The 23,987-nt window shown below is 43.1% G+C and overlaps 1 protein-coding gene across 1 annotated transcript in view; it reads right to left on the bottom strand.

Moving 5' to 3' along the window:
- The window catches only part of BLTP1 (bridge-like lipid transfer protein family member 1), a gene marked incomplete in the record, with an annotated part of 561,636 nt that overhangs the window by 234,045 nt on the left and 303,604 nt on the right, over nucleotides 1–23,987 (bottom strand). Inside the window, 5 exon segments of the mRNA XM_073603515.1 lie at nucleotides 10,685–10,887; nucleotides 11,545–11,672; nucleotides 12,848–12,988; nucleotides 13,409–13,529; nucleotides 18,296–18,469. Of these exon segments, the coding sequence (XP_073459616.1) occupies nucleotides 10,685–10,887; nucleotides 11,545–11,672; nucleotides 12,848–12,988; nucleotides 13,409–13,529; nucleotides 18,296–18,469 (767 nt within the window).

Below are 23,987 nucleotides of genomic sequence, written 5' to 3'. Positions count from 1 at the left end.
TCAGAAGATTTCACCTCACTTTCTGTCCCAATGACAATTGGATTTTGAAAATTTGGGGTTATTAGGGAAATAAGGATAGGTGATAAAGCATCAGTGGAGACACCTTTTTCCCATATTAACTCTTACAGGAGTGAATTTCCCTTCCTAGGGGTAGATTTCCTCTCACTTCCTGTTGTCTCCCTCCATTTGTAAGTAGGAGTCGTTTGTAAGTCGGATGTTTGTAAGTAGGGGACCCCCTGTATTCCAAATTTATTGATTAAATTCATTATTTTCCTCAAAATTCTACAAACAATACCCCATAATGACAACGTGAAAGAAGTTTGTTTGAAATCTTTGCAACAGGTTTAACTTCCAACAGGACAACAACACTAAGCATACAGCCAAGATAGCAACTCTGTGAATGTCCTTGAGTGGCCCAACCAGAGTGCAGACTTGAACCCGATTGAACATCTCTGGAGAGATCTGAAAATGGCTGTGCACCAATGCTCCCCATCCAACCTGATGGAGCTTGAGAGGTCCTGCAAAGAAGAATGGGAGAAACTGCCCAAAAATAGTTGTGGCACGCTTGTAGCATCATACTCAAAAAGACTTGAGGCTGTAATTGGTGCCAAAGGTGCTTCAACAAATTATTGAGCGAAGGCTGTGAATACTTATGTACATGTGATTTTTTTCCTTTTTTATTTTTAATAAATTCAGGCTGACACTTAAAAAAGGTGGATTGGAAGCATCCACTAGAAGGCCCCACAGACTAGAACATAGGCAACGCCTGTATAGCCACAGTCCACATTCGGCCACAGTCCACACCTTAGGAGCCTCCCAGTGGAGAGTCTCAAAGTGGGAACCCACAAAGGTCGCCAAAAGTAGTACAGAAATTACTTTTGGGAATCGGGTTGGCGTTGCACCGATTTGGACAGTGCCTTTGCGGGCAATAGCTGCCGATTTGGCAAGCGATTTGACATATCAAATCGCATGCCAAATTGCATCAATGTGAACTTAGGCTTAAGGACATTTGTTCACCCACAGTGATGTTACTTGCAAAATGAGGAACTCAGATGGAGTCTCATTTGGTTTGCATAATTTATGCAAACCAAATGAGACTCCATCTGAGTTCCTCATTTTCTGCAGCCAAATCTGCAGCTACTGCCGGCAAAGGCACCGTCCGAATCGGCGCAAAGCCGACCCGATTCCCAAAAGTAGATTCTGTACTACTTTTGGTGACCTCGGGGTGCGATTTGTATAGACATATTGTGCAGGAACTCGCACAGATGTCTCTGAAATCGCTCCCGAAGTTGGACTGACATGCGGGTATGAAATTGTGCAAGTTCAGCTAAACGCGCACGTTTAAATCCCACTGTCAGTGTGAACCCAGGCTAACCTTCAAAAAAAAATTAGAATATTGTAGACTAATCCAAATCATTTATTTTTTGCTCTTTTTTTTTTAATCAGTATGTTATATATATATATATATATATATATATATATATACACACACACACAAATAAATATATGCGTATATATCTTGCTGTATTTTCTGCTGTTTATTTTCTTTATGCTAGGTGGGGTTGGACAGTCGCAGCCAGGTTTTTGTGACTTTTGGAGAGTGTTGCACTTTTACTATTTCCTAATAGTAAGCAACTACTCTGGTCCACAAAACAAAGGGCTCAAAATGCTTCCATCAGTGCCCACCCCCAAACAGAATGGCTTATCTAGGGCTAGACTGGAGGAAGCTGATAATGGTAATAGAGATTTTGTTTTCAGCTTTAGACCCATTCAGCTGACATGCTAATTTTTTTTCACAGAAAGTTTTTTTTTTCCCCCTGACATACCCATAGGAATGTATTATGTTGCCAATTTACATACAGATAGCCCTTTGCAAAGCTCTTATTCAAAAATACAAAGCAGACAAAGAAGGCATATTTTTTCTACAATAATCCCTATTCTTCTTCCAAAAGATGACAACGGGGGTTATTTACGAAAGGTTAATCCACTTTGCACTACAAGTGCAAAGTGCACTTGAAATTGCACTGAAAGTGCACTTGGAAGTGCAGTCGCTGTAGAACCGAGGGGGACATGCAAGGAGAATAAAAAACAGCATTTTAGCTTGGACATGATTGGATAATAAAATCAGCAGAGCTTCCCCTCATTTCAGATCTACCCCTCAGATTTACAGCGACTGCACTTCCAAGTGCACTTTCAGTGCAATTTCAAGTGCACTTTGCACTTGTAGTGCAAAGTGGATTTGCTTTTTCGTAAATAATCCCCAATATCTCCATGGTCTCTTTTCAAACTTTTGTAACCAAAATTACTTGCATAAACTTTTATTCATCACATGCTAATTTGCATAATAAATTAATTTGGATAATAAATATACGTTCATATACCAAATTAGGCGAAATGCAAAAATGCATTCTTCTGAAGCAAAAATATCTAAAATGGAAAGAAATCTAATATGCAACAAGACTTCAGTTTAATTTTCTACATAACATACTATAGTAAGAATTCTACACAGAACTGTTTAGAATTGGTACACAGGACAAAACTTCACGAAACCTATGCAGGGTGCTAAGGCAAAAATGAAAGAAGCACACAATTAGATATGTAGTTTAAACAGGACCTATGCTGTAGAATCTGTTGAAAAAATGGCAAAAAAAGATTTTACAGTAAGTAAATATTTTTTTTTTCTTTTTAATCAATCGACAGACACGGGTATTCAAAAACAGTTGGAATGTTCAAAAGCAGTTCAACTGAGGGGTGGGCAAAAGCTATTGACACACCCATAAATGTGACTGGGTACTGTCTGCAACTCAGAACTACCTGAAGACAGGGAAATTGCCAACGACAAACGGAATGCCGCAGAGAATCAACCTGATACTCAAGACCAGGGCAGAAGAGATTGCTGTCAAAAAAGAATGACTCCACCTGAAGGAACACAGAGCCTGAATAAGCAAGAGACTGTGAGCCAACAACCCACCAAAACCAGAGGATCATCATAATGACTCGATAAGCAAGATATACACCAACAACATGATAGAGTCAACAGAAAAAAAAAAAGAACAGGTCTATAGAGGAAAAAATAAGATTATTTCATCATACTTACCTGTAAAATCCTTTTGAGTACATCATGGGACACAGAGTTAGGCTAATATTCATTACCTGCTGGGTTATACTTCATCATCAGGTGAATGGACACTGGTAGACCAAAGGTCTTCAGACAGAAAGTGATCCCCTATATAACCCCTCCCATACAGGAAGTACTTTAGGTTTTGTAGCAAGCACTTAATCCCCAAAAAAGGAGGGGAGGGATCTAATATTCATTACCTGCTGGGACATCCCAGAGCAATAGCCTTGAAGGGAGGGAGACACGCTGCCAAAGAATAGCCATCAGAACTTATACGGCAGCCCGCAGTACACTGCGGCCGAAAGCTGAATCCTCGGCTGCCTGAACATCCAATTTTGTAAATGTATGCACTGAAGACCAGGTAGCAGCCTTACAAATATGAGCCACAGATACCTGATGGTGTAAAGACCAGGAGGTTCCTACACCCCTGGTAGAATGAGCTCTGACCCTAAAGGGAGGAGCTTTATGTTTCAGACCGTAGGCCTAAATGACCAATTGATGGACCCAATTGACAATGGAAGCTTTGGTAGCTGCCTGCCCCTTCTTGGGTCCTTTTGATAAAACAAAAAAAGGGTCTGATCCTCGGATCTCCGCAGATCTAGACAAATAAACCTTGACTGCCCGGACAATGTCCAAAGAATGCAGTCGTCTCTCTTCCCCCGAACGAGGCTGAGAGAAAAAAGAAGGCAAAATAATGTTCTGATTTAAATGAAAGGCCGGCACCACTTTTGGCAAAAAGGATGGAACAGGTCGTAACACGACCATGTCGACCAAGCCGAGGTGATAGCCATTAGGAAGGCTAGCTTGCGTGACAGCAAGTCTAATGGAATTTCCTTAATAGGTTCAAATGGTTGTTTCTGTAACACAGACAGCACCAAGTTCAAGTCCCAAGGACACATAGGTGACCTAATGGGGGGAAGCAAGCGAATTGACCCTTGCATAAAGGTTTGGATCAGTGAATAGGAGGCTAAAGGCCTTTGGAAGGATAATGATAGGGCCGAAACTTGACCTCTCATTGTACTCAAAGCCAAATTGATTTCCACAGCTGACTGTAGAAAAGAGAGAATTCTCCCAATCACATATTTCCGAGGATGCCATTTTCTGGCTTCACACCAAGCAATATAAGTCTTCCAGACCTTATGATAAATCTTCCTAGTGACAGCTTTTCTAGCATTCACTAGAGTAAACACCACTGGTCCCCAGATGCGACGGTCCTTGAACACCCTGGCTTCAACAGCCATGCTGTCAAATTTAGAGACTGTAAATTGGGGTGGAATATAGGACCTTGAGACAGTAGATCAGGGCGACGTGGAAGTGTTCATGACCCGTCTATTGTCAGTCTCACACTCTCCAGGAACCAGGGCCCTCTGGGCCATGTTGGTGCCACATGAATGACTGGAACCCCCTCTCTCCGAATCCTGCGCAAGAAATGTGAAAGGAGAGGGATCGGAGGGAAAGCATAAACCAGGGAGTACTGGCTCCATGGAACTATCAGAGCTTCTGCTCCAGCCAGAGGATCTCTTGTCCGAGACACAAACTGCTGTAGCTTGTTGTTGAACCTGGATGCGAGTAGGTCGACCACTTGCCATCCCCAACGTTGGCAAATTTCCTGGAACAAGTCTGGGTGTAGAGACCATTCCCCCGGGCAGATCTGATGGCAGCTGAGATAATCTGCCTTCCAGTTCTCTACTCCTGGGATATGGACTGCCGATATAATTGGCACATGTCCCTCTGCCCAGGCTAGTATGTAGTTCACCTCCTTCGGAGCTGAACAACTCCTGGTACCGCCTTGGTGGTTTATATAGGCCACCGCCGTGGCATTGTCAGACTGAACCCTGATGGGGCAGTCCTGAAGCTCCACCATCCAGGACCGTAGGGCCAGACGTACTGCCTGTAATTCTAGGACGTTGATAGGCAGGGTCTGCTCTGTCCCTGACCATTTCCCCTGAGCTGTGAGCCCATCTAGGGTTGCTCCCCAGCCTGAGAGACTGGCGTCTGTGGTCAGTACTCTCCAAGACACCGGGGAGAAAGGATCTTCCCTTTTGCAGGTTTCGATCCTGCAACCACCAGTTTAGGCTTAAGCATGCCTGAGGAGATAAGCACATTGGATAATCCAGGGCTTTTCTTCATCTGTTCCAAGCCAACAAGATGTCTTGTGGTAAGGGCCTGGAATGGAACTGGGCATAGGGCACTGCCTCAAAGGAGGATACCATCCTCTCTAGAAGACTTACACAGAGCCGAATGGAGGGTTGTCTTGTGCCCCTTACTGACGCACCTGATCCTTCAGGGTAAAGATCCTTACTGGTGGCAAGAATACTCTTGCTTGGACCGTGTTTAGGATCAGACCTAAGTACTTTAGACTTTGAGCTGGTCTCAAGGCTGACTTTTCGGTATCTATGATCGAGCCTAAGCTTTTCAAATACCGCACTGTGTATATTATGCTCTCTTCTAGATCCTGTACTGAGTGATCTCTGAACAGGAGGTTGTCCAGATACCCGAGCACCAGGAACCCTTGGGCCCTTAAAAGACCCATTTAGGACCTTTGTGAACACCGGGGAGCTCTAGCAAGCCTGAAGGGTAGAGCCACAAACTGAAAATGACGTTCCTCTACCGCAAAACATAGAGACCTCTGATGAGGCTGAAAGATAGGTATGTGTAAACACGTGTCTTTTATATCGATGGAGGCTAGAAAGTCTCCCCTCTGGAGTGAGGTTACTACTGAGCGGACAGACTCCATCTGAAAGGACTGTATCAATAGATACTTGTTCAGGGACCTTAGGTCCAAAATGGGCCTTGTGTCCCCGTTTGGTTTCTGAATCGTAAACAGGTTTGAGTAAAACTCTGTGCCCCTTTCGAATACAGGAACCTCTACAATCACTCCTTGATGCACTAGATAATGTAGTGCCTGAAGCAATGTTTCTTTTTGGAGGATCCGAGGGGAACGCTGGATCTTAGAAACCTCTGAGGGTGAACCCCCCCGCAACTCCAGCTTGTAACCGCAAGATATAATTGAGGTGACCCACTCGTCCTAAATTGTTGTTTTCCAAATGTCCGCAAAGTGCAGCAGCCTTCCCCCCACCCGATGGAGTGGGGGCGTTCCCTCAAAAGGAGGGCTTGGTGCGGGGTTTAGAAGAATTTTGGACCCAGGGCCTTTTCTGGCCCTGGCCTTGCGGCTTGCCCCTGGCCCTAGCGCCCTGTTGAAGGTGGAAGCGCCCTGACGCTGAGACATTTGAGGAAGCAGCCCCTGGGTTTTTAAACAAGGGACGTCTGGTGCTTTTCTTAACAGAAAGTAGAGAACTCTTCCCTCCAGAAATCTTTTGGATATATTTGTCCAAGTGATCACCGAATAAACGTTCCTCATGAAATGGGAAACCTGCCAATAACTTTTTACAAGAAAGCTTTGCTGTCCAGTTCTTAAGCCATAAAAGTCTGCGCATATGTACAGACAAGAGAGCCAGACGAGAAACCTGCTGTATTGGATCCTTTAAAGCATCAACAGCAAAACACAGCGCTCAAGGAATATCTGTCTTACTTTCAGGATGATCATCCTCCTGGTTAGGCCTATCAGGCCATTTGACCTGATCCTTTACAGACTGGCAAATACCAATTGCTGCAGCAGCTGGCTGAATAGCTGAACTGGCCAAAGAAAAGGAAGCCTTTAATAATAACTTCAATTTCTTGTCAACAGGGTCTTTCAAGCCCTGTGCGTTAACTTCCGGACAAGTTAAGTTCTTGTTTAAGGAAGAGACTGCTGCATCTACGGCTGGCATGCTCCATTTTTTGACAAACTTTTCATCCATGGGAACACCTCTTAGGAGGAACAAAAGTCCTGTCAGGATTTTCCCATTCAGCGCACACCGCCTTTTCCAACAGGGGGTGTAGAGGGAAAGTCTGTGCGACCTAAAGAGGCCTCAGCGATCCCAAAGAGGACCAGGGGGGCTCAGTCACCTCTGCAAGAGGCAACTTAAAGGCAGACGAACCATTTCGGTCAGAGTCAGGATCAAAAACCTCTGCGACTGAGAGGCAGACATCGACTGGATATCTTCTTGTCCAGATTGCTCGGAAGCAGACTCACCTGCCGGGCACTCCACCGAATCATCCTGAGCGTTAAGCTCTTCCCCATCCTCAATCCATTCCTGCTCCAGACTAGGAGACTCCGGGAGGGATGGAGACAATCATGCCAGCTAGGGTTGTCCCGATACCTCTTTTTTAGGACCGAGTACAAGTACCGATACTTTTTTTCAAGTAATCGCCGATACCGATTACCGATACTTTTTTTTTAATGTCACGTGACAGTGTTTTTTTTAACAGTGCTTTTTTTTTTGGGGGGGGGGGGGGGGGTGAACGTTGTATGTGTGTGTGTTTTTTTTTTTATTTTACAATTTTTACAATCATTTTTTTTTTATTCTTTATTGCAATATGTGTTTTTTTTGTTTTTTTTTTTTAATCAGCCCTGTTGGGGGGCTTTGGTGAGATATCAGGGGTCTTAACAGACCTCTGATATCTCCCCCTTGAGACAGAGAAAGAGACCGAAGATAGAGATTCCCCAGTCCCTTTCTCTGCAGCCTCAGCTGCACTGAGAATGAATGGAGAGAAGACAGCGGCTCCTCTCCATTCATAAACTGACACATCATAATCACAAGAGATTACAATGTTTCAGTTATGTGAATGGACAGAGTCAGCTGACTCTGTCTATTCACAAAGGAAGGAGGAGGGGGACGGTGGAACAGAGGGGGAGAGAGTAGGAGAGGGGAACAGAGGGGACAATGGAGGGGATAGCGGAGAGGCACAGCAGAACGGAGGGGGACAGAAAAGGAGAGAGGAACGGAGGGGACAGCGGAGAGGCACAGATAATGAAAGCGGAACGGAGGGGACAGCGGAGAGGCACAGATAATGAAAGAGGAACGGAGGGGACAGCGGAGAGGCACAGATAATGAAAGAGGAACGGAGGGGACAGCGGAGAGGCACAGATAATGAAAGAGGAACGGAGGGGACAGCGGAGAGGCACAGATAATGAAAGAGGAACGGAGGGGACAGCGGAGAGGCACAGATAATGAAAGAAGAACGGAGGGGACAGCGGAGGGGCACAGAGAATGAAAGAGGAACGGAGGGGACAGAGGAGGGGGACAGAAGAGGAGAGAGAAACAGAGGGGGCACGGAGGAGGATGCAGTGACAGTCAGCGGTGACCGATCACCGCTGTATGTCACTAAAGCTGCTGAAAGCCGCTGGGGGAGAATCTTGTAACTCCCCCACGCGCCGATCACTTCTGACAGTCCAGGTATCGGGGGAAGCATCGGGAGCATTTGCCCGAGTACAAGTACTTGGGCAAATGCTCGGTATCGGTGCCGATACCGATACTAGTATCGGTATCGGGACAACCCTAATGCCAGCAATCCTGTGCTCCAACCCGGCTAGGGCTGAGGACAGTTCATCCTTAGTGATAAAGGGTGAAGCAGCAGAGTTGACTGTAGGCACAATACCAGATAGGCGCAGCTAGGTTCATCAGGAACTACTGACGACATAGGTGTGCCCTTCCCAGTGGTGTCAGTCCCACTCATCTTTTTGGAAGACATTTAATAGCCACAAACAAAGAGTACTTGTGTGTAGTGTTAAAACACCTCAGAAGGGAGACCCTTTAATAGGGCTCACCAAGCCCCTATGCAACAATCCTGCTAAGCACCTTTAGCCTGCCAAGCAACACCTGGTGACTCACGTGACCCGGGTAAGGAAAAATGAACACTGTCTGTTCAGAGCTTGCTCTGTGTCCCACAGCTGCCCTCTGGAAGTACCACATGCTTGGCCTACACAGCTTAAATAAGCTGGGTGTGCACCGAAACATTCTGTGCGTGCGCGGTCCTAGTGAACGGGCGTGACTGTATTCGCGCATGACGCAAATATTCGTGCTCCCAGATAAAGGTTACTGCGCATGTGCAGCGAAGCCGCGTGCATCATGTCCACCAAACAAACTGCTGAACACAGCGGCGCACTTGCGAACACACGTGCGCCATGGTGAACCATGGCAAAATGATGCATCATCATACAGGTAAAAAACAGCCAGACACAAGCAAAAAAGGTACACTTTACAAACACCCACACCTAGCCTAGAACTCCCCCGTATGGTCACCGCACACAGGTATCCAGCCTTTAGCTAGCTTGACTAATTGCTACAATCACTGGGACACCCCACTATAATAAAATAAAGGGGTTTCACTTACCCGTTCAGGCGCAGGGCCACTTAGAAATTAAGGGCCCAATCTTCACCCTTCATGGCGGGTTCCTATCATTTGGACCTTCAAGGACCTGTACAGCACCCTGCAGGAAATGCATTAGCGCTCTAGTGTCCAGGATTTCCACTCCGCAGGGTCCAACGCCCGGAGGCCACATTACAGGCAAAACCTCGCAGGATCTTGAGTCTTCTTTGCGAGGCTCGGGTACCATTTATCTAAGCATAAAAGCCTGTGTCAAATGGATCCGATCAGTCAATCCCTTGATTCATTTTGGAACCATTTGTGGGCCCAGAGACTTGGAGCTCAGAGAGCCTTGCAGACACTGGTAAAAAACGAAACTACTTCCTGTATGGAAGGAGTTATATAGGGGATCACTTCCTGTCTGAAGACCTTTGGTCTAGCAGTGTCCATTCACCTGATGAAGTATAACCCAGCAGGTAATGAATATTAGCCTAACTCTGTGTCCCATGATGTATGAAAAAGAAAAAACGGTACACAAGAGACCAGCCAGTCTACAATGTTTATGTGAAGGCCCAAGCTTTACACTTCAAACCAATAAGAATTAGGGAGGGAAGGTTCCATGATAACAAGGAGGCTGCCTACCAGACAACTAATCTCGCCAATGCAATATACAAGAATGTGAAATAACACTACTGCAAAATATCCAATAAGAACAACTGACTGACCTCTGGTACTGGATGAGAATCTAAAATACCAAACCTGAAGTAAGCCTGACAGAAAAGGGGAGATATCAATATCATTTTGTGTGTGTTTCTGTACACGCAGGGTCCACGGCCGACAAGCTGGCTCTGAAGCTGGCTTCTCTTCTCTTCTCTGTTTTGAATGACTAAGATTTTCTTCTTTATTTTCACTTGCACATAATTAGGCATCGCATACTAGCTCATTATGAAATACGTACCTTAGAACGATGCCCTGTAGTGCTGCCCGCACTAAGCTCCCATGCCCGACATCTTTCACCGGAGTTACTTCCGGGTTCATGGGCTCTGGCGCTGTGATTGGCCGAAACCGCGATGACGTCACTCCCGCGAATGCATGGGTGTCGCCAGTCACGGCAGGGGTACTGAAGAAATGGCACCAGCAGCCGTTTCTTCAGTCAGTGTGCATACGCCGATGACGTCGGCAGCAGCGCATATAGTGAATATCTCCGAAACTGTGCAAGTTTAGGAGAAACTTACAGTACCTACAGGTAAGCCTTACTTGTAGGTACAAGTGGTGTAACAGAGTTTACAACCACTTTAACTGAGATCCAGTAAGTGAAATTCCTTTGCAAAGCGTCTATACTATTTTCCTTTATTGAATCAACTTCCACATGTATACCTGAAGTATCAAGCCCCCGGAGCTGACCATGTACTCGATGTACATTTAACTTAGCAGCTATTTCTTTTCCTTTCTCAGCTCCAGCATTGGACCTTAGGGATCCTGAGGACTGTGGTTGCATCTTAGTAGCATTGGCATATTTTTCAAAGTTTACAGTTGGCCGACCAGTTTCTGGGTTATTTGGGGCTTCTTCTACCACACCCCTGCAAAAGAAAGGAAGATAGTTAAGAAAATATTCCATGTTTCCATTGTTGTTTAAGCTCTGCATTAACATCATTTCTTAATTTACACAGCAGGATACTTCAAAGACTTATGTGCCTGCTTTAGAAAAGGCACAAGAATTGATGCATGTTCTTTGTGTTTCGATAAGACTGAAGTCTCTGTAACAGGAATAATGATAGGAATGACATGCTACTTCACTTATGAAAGTGTCCGAGGAAAGAACTTTTATTTTGGGGTGAATTCACGCTACATCGGAGACCTGCCGAAGCAATTCACCGCTCTGCCAGGTGTCTGTTGCCGGCTGCAGTAGGGGCAGTGTACTGCGTGATTCATCTCATCACATCACATGACTCCTTTTTTTTTGTACAAACTTTATTTGAAGTGTAGAAAACATACATTTTATGGCAGCATAGGAATGGAATGGGACACAAAGGAAACATTTGTGTGCCCTTGTAGTTACAGGCCTTTTACAATGCAGTAAAACGCCTGCCACCGATGTATGTGCGAATACACAATTGAAGTATAAAGGAATCCAATTAGAAACATAGCAGGTGTTATGCTCCTCTGCCTGAAAATATGATAAGTTTTAGATTTTGATAAGTATATCACAACTTGGAAGAGCAATGATAATTCTTTACCTGTTCATACGGAATTGTGTAGCAATTCTGTCAAAGCAAAGAGCAACCAAAGAAACATGGGTGACACTTTTATTTGTTGATGTATTAGAGGACTCCTCAATTGATGCTTGTAACAAACAGAGATTAACCTGAAAAAGGCAAATTAATTATTGTAACAAAAATGACAGACACAGAACTGAATAGCAAGGTGTGGTATTAACCAGTTCCCACCCAGGCCAATTCTGACATTTCTCTGCTAAGTGAAAAATTTGTATTTCTTTGCTAGCAAATTACTCAGAACCTCCAAACAGACTCTAGAGAATAAAAAGGCGGTCGTTGCAATTTTTCGTCACACAGTAATTGCGCGGCGATTTTTCAAATGCATGTCCTTTGGAAAAAATCCACTTTCATGAATTTTAATGCAAAAAACACAATATATAACCTAAGTTTTTGGTAAGATATAAAAGATGATGTTACGCTGAGTAAATAGATACTCAACACGTCACGCTTTAAATCACACATGCTCGTGGATTGGCACCAAACTAGAGTACTTAAAAATCTCCATAGGCTACGCTTTAAACATTTTTACAGGTTACCAGTTTAGAGTCACATGTGTGGTACAAACACCCTTTACAAATGCGGTGTACTATTTTTACACTGTCCCTTTATTTTTAATCACTTTTATTCTCATCACAAGAAATGTAAACATCCCTTGTGATAGAAATAAGGCACGACAGGTCCTCTTCATTGAGATATCTAGGGTCTATAAAACCCCAGATATCTCCTCTACCTTGGAAAGCATGAGGTTAAAATAAAAAAAAAAACACTGATCTCTGGTTTTCAAGAGAAAAAAAAAAAATGACAGTGTCTACGTCTGCTAGGGCCGGCAGTCGCTTCCAGCCTCCCAGGATCATAGAGATTGCTGGTGACTATCCGGTCAGCTCTGTGGTAAACTGGTGTTAATTGGCGGCGGGGGACTTCCCCTCCCGCTGCCTGTGAAAGCAATCCAGTAAGCCTTGTAAGTGAGCCTTTATCCATATCCATTTCACCCTAAGGCCATAGCAAGTTGGGCTGGATGCCCACACTATTCGGGTCTGGATTTATTCTTCATTAGGGGTACCATTTAGATACCAATATTTGGATTTACAATGGTAGCAACAGTTGGGCAGAGCAGTACATTTTGGTAAGGGAATATGTGGAGTCACTAGAGTCCCTGAGAAATATAAGAAAGAAGCCAGCCTGCAACTAAAATATCATTATTGGGTAATGCTGCACTTAAAAAATATTTGGTTACATTTGCAAGAGCTCTGAAGCAAACCATCACCTTGGGAATAGAAACATTGGCTTGCAGTCCCTTGATTTTCACATTATCCTGGGTTAGCACAGCTTTAGCTTGTGTTTGATTTGTGCCTCCTTTAACCTGAGTTTCAGGCTTGGCCAATTTATTATCTTGCTTTGAAGAGAGCTGGAAAAAAACAGCAATACAGATGGTTACTTCCATAAATCGATCAAGACCACTGAAAGTACTACTGCATAGCATCATTCAGTAAATAGTACCCTGGAGCTCCTAAATAGAAGACAATATATTGCTTTCACTTTAACAGGTTTTATGAGAGCACCAATATATTTTCCAGTACCAGCACATAAATTATACACAGCCCTAATGTAAAGATTATAGCTCCATTCTTCATGATTACACCAAAATGATGCCTAGACATTTACATAGGAATTCTATATTGCCTTTCCTTTCTTCTTGTATTCACACTAAAGGTCTTGTACACCACACTCAGTTCAAAATTTTGCCTATATAAGCATACATATTCTGTAAATAAAATGTAAAAAATGTTATCATTACATTGATGTGAAGAAGAAAAAAAATGCGTACATTTTCCGAGAAAGTAGTTTTGCTGTTCTGAACGGCTTCTTTTAGCACCTTTGTGTGCAGATCATCAACAATTGCAGCTGGATGTCTTGTACTGGTAAAATGAACCATGGCTTCTATGTACCTAATAGATAAAAAGGGGAAAGAAAATTGGATTAAAAAAAACATTGCCCTTGTGGTACAAGAACAATATACAAAGAAAGCAAATACACAAAGACACTAATATCATTCTATCTGCCATTATCCAAATTGCAGCTTGAGGTCTAAGGGTTTTTTTTTCATATAAGACCTTATTGTTATCCTAGATTGTAAGCTCTATCAAGCAGGGATCTCTGATTCCCCCCTGTATTGAATTGTATTGTAATTGTACTGTCTGCCCTAATGTTGTAAAGCACTGCGTAAACTGTCAGCGCTAAATAAATGCTGTATAATAATAATAATTGTTATACTGTAAAATTTGAACAACAATTTTTTCTCTCTCATTGTTTTGAAATACAGATAAGGACTAAATCATTTCAGAATTTTAAATCTGTATGCACTTGTGTGGATTTTGTGCTTTGTATTTTTACTTTCAGGCTCTAAACTCAAATGGTCAATCCATTCAAATTTTTCAGTTATAGATGGAGTCTGGTGGACTAAGGCACCGATTGTTTTTTCCTTCATTTTTTTGGCATTCAGTATTGATATCTCCCTAAATCTGCTCTCCTCTCTTTTGGAGTTTTAAGTGTTCTCATCCCTTCTGTGACACTCTTAATAATACAAAAAATTAAGGGTAAACAATATATTTAAAAAGTGAAGCGCCACCCAAAAGGGGAAGCTTCACTTATTCTCCTTCCTCCCTCCCTCCGCTGCCACATTTGGCACCTTTCGGGGAAGGGGGTTTTGGTTTTGACAGGTACCTTCCCCACTTCTGGGAGACCTGGATGCGATGAGATGAAGTTCGACCCCCCTCCTCTTCCTTCCCCCGCTGCGCAATTCAGAAAGCGCAGCGTGATTCACGCATGCGCAGTAGGGAACCGTCTATGAAGCTACAAGGCTTCACTGCCGGTTTCCCTTACAGGCAATGGTGACGGCAGCACCTGAGAGCTGATGGAAACACCGGCTGGGGTGCCGACATCACTGCATTCCAGGACAGGTAAGTACCCTAACATTAAAAGTCAGCATCTACAGTATTTGTAGCTGCTGACTTTTAATTTTTCATGGGGGGGTTGGATCTCCTCTTTAAGTCAGTTTCTTTTAAAAAATTTTTCTAAGCGTATACATTTTAAACTGTTGGTAAATCTGTTTTTTTTTTAATGTTGCCTATCTGCTGATATTATCTCTCACACCTTATTGTGCACATTTTCATGTATTTTTACAAGCATTATTAACAATCATGCATCTTTATGAGCTGCCATTGTCAGTAATGATTTAAATAATATGCATTAACCCTTTCATGCCTAAGCCTATTTCTGACATTTGTTGCTTACAAGTGAAAAATCCGTATTTTTCGCTAGAACATTACTTAGAACCCTCAAACATTATATATATATATATATATTTTATCAGAGAATCTAGAGAATAAAATGGCGATCATTGCAATATTTTATGTCACACTGTATTTGCGCAGCAGTCTTTCAAACACAATTTTTTGGGAAAAAAGACATTTTCGTGAATTAAAAAAAAACACCTACCTAACATGTCATGCTTTGAAACTTGTGGAATGGCAAACTACTACGGTACCTAAAAATCTCCATAGGCGGTTACCAGGTTAGAGTTACAGAGGAGGTTTAGCACTAGAATTATTATCTCGCTTTGACAATCGCGGCAATACCTCACATGTGTGATTTGAACACCATTTTTAATTTTTTTACATTGTCACTTTTGAAAAAAAAAAACTTGATCACTTTTATTGCTGTCACAAAGAATATAAACATCCCTTGTGACAGTAATAGGTGGTGACAGATACTCTTTATGGAGAGATCGGGGGTCTAAAAGACCCCAAATCCCTCCTTTGCATTTCAAAATATTCAGGTAGCCAAAAACGTATTTTTAAACTGTGCCATTGGCAACCGAGTAAACCGAAGTGACGTCGCTTCCGTGTTTACACGAAGAAGGCTTCCTTCCAGTCTCACTCTAGCCGGTGGAAGTGCCGGATCGCTCATCGGGTCTCCCGGTGGGACGGGAGGCCCGGGAAGAGCGTTGGAAAGCGTCGGGAGGGGGGGACGTCCCCTCTCGCTCCTCCAGGCTTTTAGCCACATCGGTTGTTATACCCAGCCCCCTGCTCTAAAAAACGGTAAAGCCAAAGCCGTATATGTGCGTACGGTCGGCGAAAAGGGGTTAATGCATCTAAAAAGGCACATAAAGCATTGTACAAATGCAACCTAACACAATTTAAAACTTCTGTTTAATTGCATAGATTTAAATGAGCCCTTAAGAAAAAAACAATCATGATCTGGCATATGCAGGAATCCAAATATTGAAATTTGAACTACTCTAATTGGGCAAGGTGTATAAACAAGCATTGCATTAAAACACTCCACCTCTCACGGCATGCATGATGATGTCACCACTATGTTCCACTCATCGCCCGACGTACATTTCGTCCGAAAAGACGTCTTCCAGGGGCATTCAGAATTTTTTAGCCTCAGTCTGTACACCTTGCTATAAACTAAAGTTTTGTGAGTACCTATCCTTTTTTAAATAAATGCTTCAACCTAAATACTGCACTATGGAGTCTCTTTCTGTGTTTATTCCCGCAATATGAGTTGTTAACTACAGAGCTGCTATTTGTGATGAGAGTGTTTGGTTCCTTGCTGCTCTTTGGATCACATATTGAAGCGTTGTGAGACCTCCTGATCTGTGGGGTCCATTTGCTTTGGTATGCAGTTTGATGTAATGGTGGAGGAGCACCTGGAGGATTATTCTCTAAACACAAGTTTTGAAGCATCTTGTCGACGCTTATGGACTTTATGTTACTTATTTAAGACCCCTTTCACACTGAGCCGCCCTGGGCGTCAGCGGTAAAGCGGTGCTATTTTTAGCGCGGTTTTACCGGCGCCATTCGGCCGCTAGCGGGGGGGCGGTTTATCCGCCCAAAATTCTGATTGTTATTCACACATGATTTTTCAAAATTAGAGGTTTAAAGAGATAGAACATTTGATTAATATGTTTTGCATTGTTGGTGTTCAAACAATAGTGAGTGCTGCTGTCTTACAATTATATATGTACTAAGCACCTTGGCACACGTTTTTTTTTTTTACTTTGTATATTTACAAATTACTGTTTTACCTATTAGCAGCAATGTTCTATATCTTCAGTGGGTTTGCAAGCTTCTAGATTAATAAATTACTTTTGTGTGTAATTTCTAAGTGTTAGGCATGCATTAAGTCCAATATAACATGTCTTTACAATAGATACTAATAATGTGTTGGTGTTATACTGTATTTAGCTGTATACTGTAAAATAATTATCTTTCTAAAAATATATAACCATCCACAATCACATTTATTGTATTATAGTCACACTATTTTTTAAAGACCCATCACAACGGGATTTATTATATTTCATACAACTAAATGAAGTTATTTGTCAACGGTATGAGTGAAATAGCTTTGCTATTTAGGGCAAAAAAGCCAGAATCCAGAATTGAAAAGCCATAATAAAAAAAAAAATCGTACATTTAAACGTTGTTTTAAATTGTACTTTTTCAAATTTATTATGGAATTAAAGATTATATTGTAAGCGCCCAGGGGTGCACAGCATGTGTGGATAAAATTAGCATTATTTAACATTAAATAATTAAGGCTGCAGCTTCCTGATGACAGCCATTCCTATTGGCTAAAATGCTTTGAGGCTTGATCGCGTCATCGCAATACGATCTCAGGGAACCGAGCCTCACCGCAACACAGCGGCATCCAAACGGAGACTGGCCAGCTATACCTAATTATAATACATGCTGGTCACATCAGGTGCCAGGCCCAGGCACTAGAAAATGTGAGTGTATTCAATTTTTTGTATCACATCCTATTTTAAATAAATTACGGTTTTATACTATGGGAGCCCCCCCTCTGTCATTCTTTCTCCTATCCACGGAGGACTATCCCCAGCATAGCTGACCTGAATGACACTGTCTAGGGGTTACATTGTCCCCACAAAGCGCAAGTGACCACTCTAGCGATAGGTTGCCAACTCATAAGGGTAAGTGCACATCCATGTGGGGCACCATTGTTTGCACACTGAATTGGAGCACCTTCAATTTGATCTACGCACAAGCACTTTATTTCACAACAAAGCGGGACAGTTAATATATAATTATGAACTATTTTTCATTTTTTGATTCACAGACTGAAGTTCTTATGTTTGGTGTTTGCATTAGCTGAGCGCGGTGTTTAACCCTTTTTTATATCACTGTGACACTAGTCAGCTCACATCCACATTACTGCTGACAACCATTTGATTCACCTTTTTCATTGGCTCAAAGTTTTTTTCTTTGTTTAGAATACAGAACAAGTTTTTTCGTAAAAGTGTAGAAGCGTAAAATGGATCTTTAGTAATTCCTCTTTATAAAGTTTTCTATATACATTAGGTGATTGTAATTTGGATTAAAACATACAAAACAGCAAATGTGTGGCACCATTGAGAAAAAAAATAGTAACTAGGATACACAATTCCCAATTTAAATATATTATTGCAAGACTAATGTATGTGAGGATGCATGTAAGTCGACTACAAAGAGTAAAAACGTACTGAACAAATATCAGAACAATATTTAAGTAAGTGTCTACATTTTAAAGCAAAATATCTACTAAAAGGAACAAATTTTACCTAAATATCTCACTTTCTTCTGATGTAGAATTTTCATTTGCATACATTTTTCCATTTGATAAATGAAAATAACTATAGTCATACCTGTCCAATGCCTCTGCAACTAAGGGGCTAAGAACAACATCCACTGTACCCTTGACTTCTACAATTGCTGTTGTACGGGTGTGGGATACTGGTTGATCTAGAGTCCACTCTTCAGTCAGTGTCTCATCATCTGTGTTTTCCATTGCCTTCTTCTCCAGAGGAGTGTACGGAGTACTGAATATTAAGAAAAAAACAACATACATTATAACAAGAGGAACATTGTTCTGACCACCAATAAGGTTCCAGAGGGGCAGTTCCACTGTGCCTAGGTCTGGAGTGGGTCAAATGTGCAGGCAGAAAACACTACAGTAAACACCTAACACCGAAATACAAAAAACATGAAGGCAGTTTCTGTTAACATGTTATAATATAGTTAACATTACTTCTAGGTAAAAGAAGGAAGTTTTGAAGATGATCCAGCATGCCCATATCTTACAAAAAAAATCCTCAGTGTCACAGGCATCATGGATCGATTCCTCTATTAGGTGGATTTTTTAAAAAAAAAACTTTTTTCACATCAATGTTTTATGGAAGGTACACACATTTTTCAATGACAAATGGGATAAGAGATTTGGGTGTATTGATTGAAAGGGGCTTAATAATTTTTTTATAACGGTCTGCTAGATCATTCGTACATTGAAACAAAAGGACACAGATGTCTAATCCCACCAGTGTTCTGGAATCTTCTCAATATAGAACATGATCATTCTCTATATACTGAAATACTGCAACCCAAAAGGTCTGAATCACCAGGCAAAACCACCAAAAATGAGCGTGTGTTCTGATATCACTGTATCCACTCCCAACATGGGGGAGAAATGTAAAAGGACTGATGCAGCTTTATTGGTTTTATGCCAGTGAGAAAGAAGTTTTTTTAAATTAATTTTCTCAACTTTCCAAGAGACAGAGGAGATGTGAGAAAATTGGTTGTCGAAATTCTGTTGGCCAAGGTCTGCTTCCTATTTTGAAAAGTACAGGGGGTGTGATGCAAAGTCAGATTGCAAGAGGATCTTATACAGTTGAAAAAGGCAATTAATTGGAGTGCAGGTGCAAACAACGAAGATTTAAGAAGGGTTAAAGGAGAAGATGTAAAAAGAAAACCCAAAAGACACACACTCACCTAAATGACAGGCTGCAACATAGGTCTGACTCTGCAACTGTCCCCCTCCGGCTCTAAGACTGAGAACATGACCGCTGATCGCTCACTTGTCAGTCTTTACTGAGCAGGCAGCAGTTGCTGTCAGTCACTGGCTCTCTGCTCTGCCCCTCCAGCGCTCACTGGACCACCTTGATGTGGGGGAGGTGGGAGCGGCTGGGTCAGGCTCTCAGGGCCATGCTGAGAGGCTGAGCTAGCTGCCGTCAGAGTCAGACATCTGGGTAGATACCAACATTATTGTTGGGGTGCCTGCAGAGCCTGGACAGGCTCTGTGCCTTCAGCTGTCAGCGAGCTTTAGCGTCTGCATCGAAGGAGTGCATAAATAAGTGCACTCCTGTGACCCAGAAGAGAAGTATGGCCAAAGGAAGCTTTGGCCATACTTCTTTTTTAATAACTTGGAGAGAGCGCAATAACAGCTACAGGGTGTTAGGGTCCTGGTCTATCATCTAGCACAGTGGTTTGTGATACGGGACAAGGAGTGCTTTCCATAGACATCCTGTCTCCCCTGGGAATCATATGCGGAAGTAGTTGAATCAAGGCTTTCATTAAGGCTCTGATGGAGGTCGCAATGTTGTATGCCTAATGTGCAGGGTGTGGGATCATTCCCCCCTGTGAAGATAGCTGGAGAGCCCAGGTCACTGGAGCACTGGTGGGTGAAGCCCGGGTCAATCGGCGAGTGGTGAGACACACAAAAAAATGTGTGGGGAAATGTATTTCATTTACGTCTGTTTTGCCTCGCCTATTATGCCTCGCTGCACATAGCCATGGGCACCACAGGATTGTGTACACAGTGGCAGTTTAGTACAGTGTTCAATGTGCAGAGACTGGGATCCCCCCCCGCTTTTGATACTTAGTTCTGGTTCACACTTCTGCACTCTGTGAGATCGCAGGTGATTCGCACCGCAGAACGCATGCCATCTCCGTGCAATGCGATTTTAGCAATACAGATAGTATGGCTATCGCATTTGGACCAAACTCGGACAGGACCCTTTTTTTGGTCCGCACCAGAATCGGATCACATGGGTGTGAACATGTCCAAACTGTCAGTTCGATGTGCAACATGCGAGGTGAAATGGGGGTGTCATTAGCAATGTATTGACACTCCCAGCAGTTCGCATATGGCAGTGTGAACTGCCGTGCGAGTCGGGTGCGATGCGGGACCCCAGAAACGCCACGTCTACGGGCCTTCCTTTATCTAGATGGCAGCTTACCTCCTCATAGAAGGTTAATAGATTGGTTTGGCAAGAACAAATCTTCATGAATCCATGCTGATTACTGCTAATGATAGCATTTTCATTACTAAAATATTGTATATAGTCCCTTATCATCCCCTCCAAGAGCTTGCATACTATTGATGTTAGGCTAACTGGTCTGTAATTCCCAGGGATGCAATTTGGCCCTTTTTTAAATATTGGTGCTACATTGGCTTTTTTATCCAATCAGCTTTTACCAATCCAGTCAGTAGACTGTCTGTAAAAATCAGGAACAGTGGTCTGGCAATTACTAAGTACACTCGGGTGCAAGACATCTGGTCGCAGTGATTTATTAATGTTAAGTTTCCCAAGTCAATTTATAATTCTGTGCTCTGTTAGCCATGAGGGTGCTAACCGTGATGTGTCATGAAGATAAACACTGTAGTTTTGGTTACTGAAGCCCCCCCCCCCCAATTCCCTCGTGAATACTGAGGAGAAGAATAAATTTAATACCTATGCCATCTCCCCATCCTTTGTAACCAGATGTCCTTCCTCATTCTTTATGGGGCCAATATGGTCTGTCCCTCCCTTTATTACTGTTTATATACTTATATATAATTTCTTGGGATTTATTTTGCTCTCCTCCGCTATGTGTCTTTCGTGTTCTATCTTAGCCGCCCTAATTGCACCCTTACATATCCAGTTGCATTCTTTGTAAAGTCTGAATGCTGATGATGATCCCCCAGCTTTGTATTTTTTTGACGGCCTTCTCTTTTGCGTTTATATGCATTTTTACATTGGAGTTAAACCATCCAGGACTTTTGTTCGCTCTTTTAAATTTATTTCCCAATGGGATGCACTGGCTAATGCCCTTATTTAATATGCTCTTAAAGCAATCCCATCTCTCCTACGTGTTCTTTTTTTCTAAGATTCTATCCCAATTTATGCCTTCTAGCAAGGTTCATAGTTTAGGGAAGTTGGCTCTTTTGAAATTCAGTGTCTTTGTATTTCCCTTATGCTTCCTATTTGTGTGATTTATACTGAAGCCAATTGACCTGTGATCGCTGTTACCTAAATTGCCCCGTATTTCCACATCTGTGATCAGGTTTGTATTGTTGGTAATCAGTAGATCCAGTAACGCTTTATTTCTAGTTGGCGCGTCTACCATCTGACCCATAAAATTGTTCTGGAAGACATTTAGAAACTGACGAGCTTTAGATGAATGTGTGGTTCCTTCCACCCAGTCTATGTCTGGATAATTAAAATCCCCCATTATGATAACACTTCCCATCCTTGCTGCGAATCCAAATTGTGATAGGAGGTCCGTCTCCCCCTCCTCTCTCAGGTTAGAGGGCCTATAACTTACTCTAAGTATTATTTTCCCCTGAGCTTCATTCCTTTGGAGCTCTACCCATAAGGATTCCACCTCCTCCCTAGCTCCTTTATTGATGTCATCTCTCACATTTACTTGTACATTATTCTTGCTATATAAGCATATCCCTCCTCCTTTTTTACCCTCTCTATCCCTGCGATAAAGGGAATACCCTTGAATGGTTGCCAGCCAATCATGAGAGCTGTTGAACCAGGTCTCTGAAATTCCCACAAAACCTAAATCCTCCTCGTTCAACAGTATCTCTAGGTCACCCATCTTGTCCTCCAGGCTTCTGGCATTGGTGAACATGCCACGTAGTTTAGACCGGTCACATACTGTCCTCTTATTGTGTGTTTTCCGAGATTGCAAATAGGACTTGTTACTATACTAACTCGGGTTTATGTGCTGTAGTCAACCTACCACTAATGCCCCCAATACTACCCTCTGGAATATGTTCATTTCTGACTATCTCTACCTCTGGACCCTCCCCCATGTCACCTAGTTTAAACACCCCTCTAACGTTTCGGCCATCTTCACTCCCAGTAGATCTGCACCCTCCTCATTTAGGTGCAGTCCCACTGTCCCTTCTATAGAACTGGTGACCAACTGAGAAGTCTGCCCAGTTCTCCAGAAACCCAAACCCCTCACTTCACCAGCTCCTTAGCCACTTGATTACTTCCCTAAGCTCCCTCTGCCTTTCTGGTGTGGCTTGAGGTACCGGTAGTATTCCTGAGTATTTTAGCTCCTAAGTCCCTAAAATCGTTCTTTAGGACACCATCTGCCTCTGACTTTATCATTGGTGCCAATGTGCACCATGACAGCCGGGTCTTCCCCAGCCCCTCCTAGTAATCTGTCCATCAGATCCATGATGTGCCGAACCAGAGCACCCGGTAGACAGCATACAGTTCGGCGCTTCATGTCTGTCACAGATTGCCCTTTCTGTCCCTCTGAGAACTGAGTCCTCTACCACCAGAATCTGTCTATACTTTCCCTTTTCTCCCCCCCCCCCCCCCCAACTCCCACTGGAGCAGTTCTTCCCCTGGCAGCTAGGAGAGTCCCTCAGCTCCAGCAGTGCTGGTCCCTGACCAGTTTCACCAGTGTCAATCAATGAAGCGTACTTATTTGGATGCTCCAGCCCTGGATCGGCCTTCCTGGCACTTCCCCCTCTATCCTTCCTGTCACCCCTCTACTAATTTCTAGTGCCTGCACTTCTTTGTCTCCACCCGCCTCTGTGCTGGTCCCTGCTGGGTACGTTTCCGGCTCTCCTAGTATGGAGGGTCTTCTCAGTGCTGACAGTTGATTCAGAACCTGGTCTTCCAGGGAAACAATGTGCTTACATTTTGCACAGCAGTATTCGCCCTTGATCAGATGATCAAGGAACACATACATGCCGCAAGATGTACACAAGGTGTACACCCGCCGGGCATCGCACCTACTAATTTAATGAGGATTGGTTATTATACCCTGTCTAAAATTACTTAACTAGCTTCCTGACACTAATACTCAACAATACAATACACAGGTACTCGCCGCCCACGTGCACTCGCAGACCACGTACACTCACAATACACAGGTTTACACAATACACAGGTACTAACGATCCACACACACTACTCAGACAACACTCAGGTACTCACAATACACAGGTACTCCCAACACTCACAATACTCAGGTACTACCTGACACTAATACTCAATACAGTCCACGTGCACTTGCAGCACTCGTGTGCTCACATTCCACGTGCGCTTGCAGCACCCACAATCTACGTGCACTAGCAGCACTCGTGTACTTACAATACACAGGTACACACTCACACTACACAGGTACTCACAATACTCAACAAAAACAGTTACTCCACAATACACAGTGTCCCAGCTAGACAGAGGAAGGCAAAGTTGATCCAGAGGAAGGCAAAAAAAACAAGCAAAGCATGATCCAATTTGCTCCAGTAGGGGAAAAATTCCTTCCTGA

This window comes from Aquarana catesbeiana, linkage group LG01, assembly GCF_042186555.1.
Source record: "Aquarana catesbeiana isolate 2022-GZ linkage group LG01, ASM4218655v1, whole genome shotgun sequence".
Classification (NCBI taxonomy): Eukaryota; Metazoa; Chordata; class Amphibia; order Anura; family Ranidae; genus Aquarana; species Aquarana catesbeiana.
The sequence above is the reverse complement of the archived record's forward strand: the minus strand, read 5'-3'. Positions and strand labels throughout refer to the sequence as shown.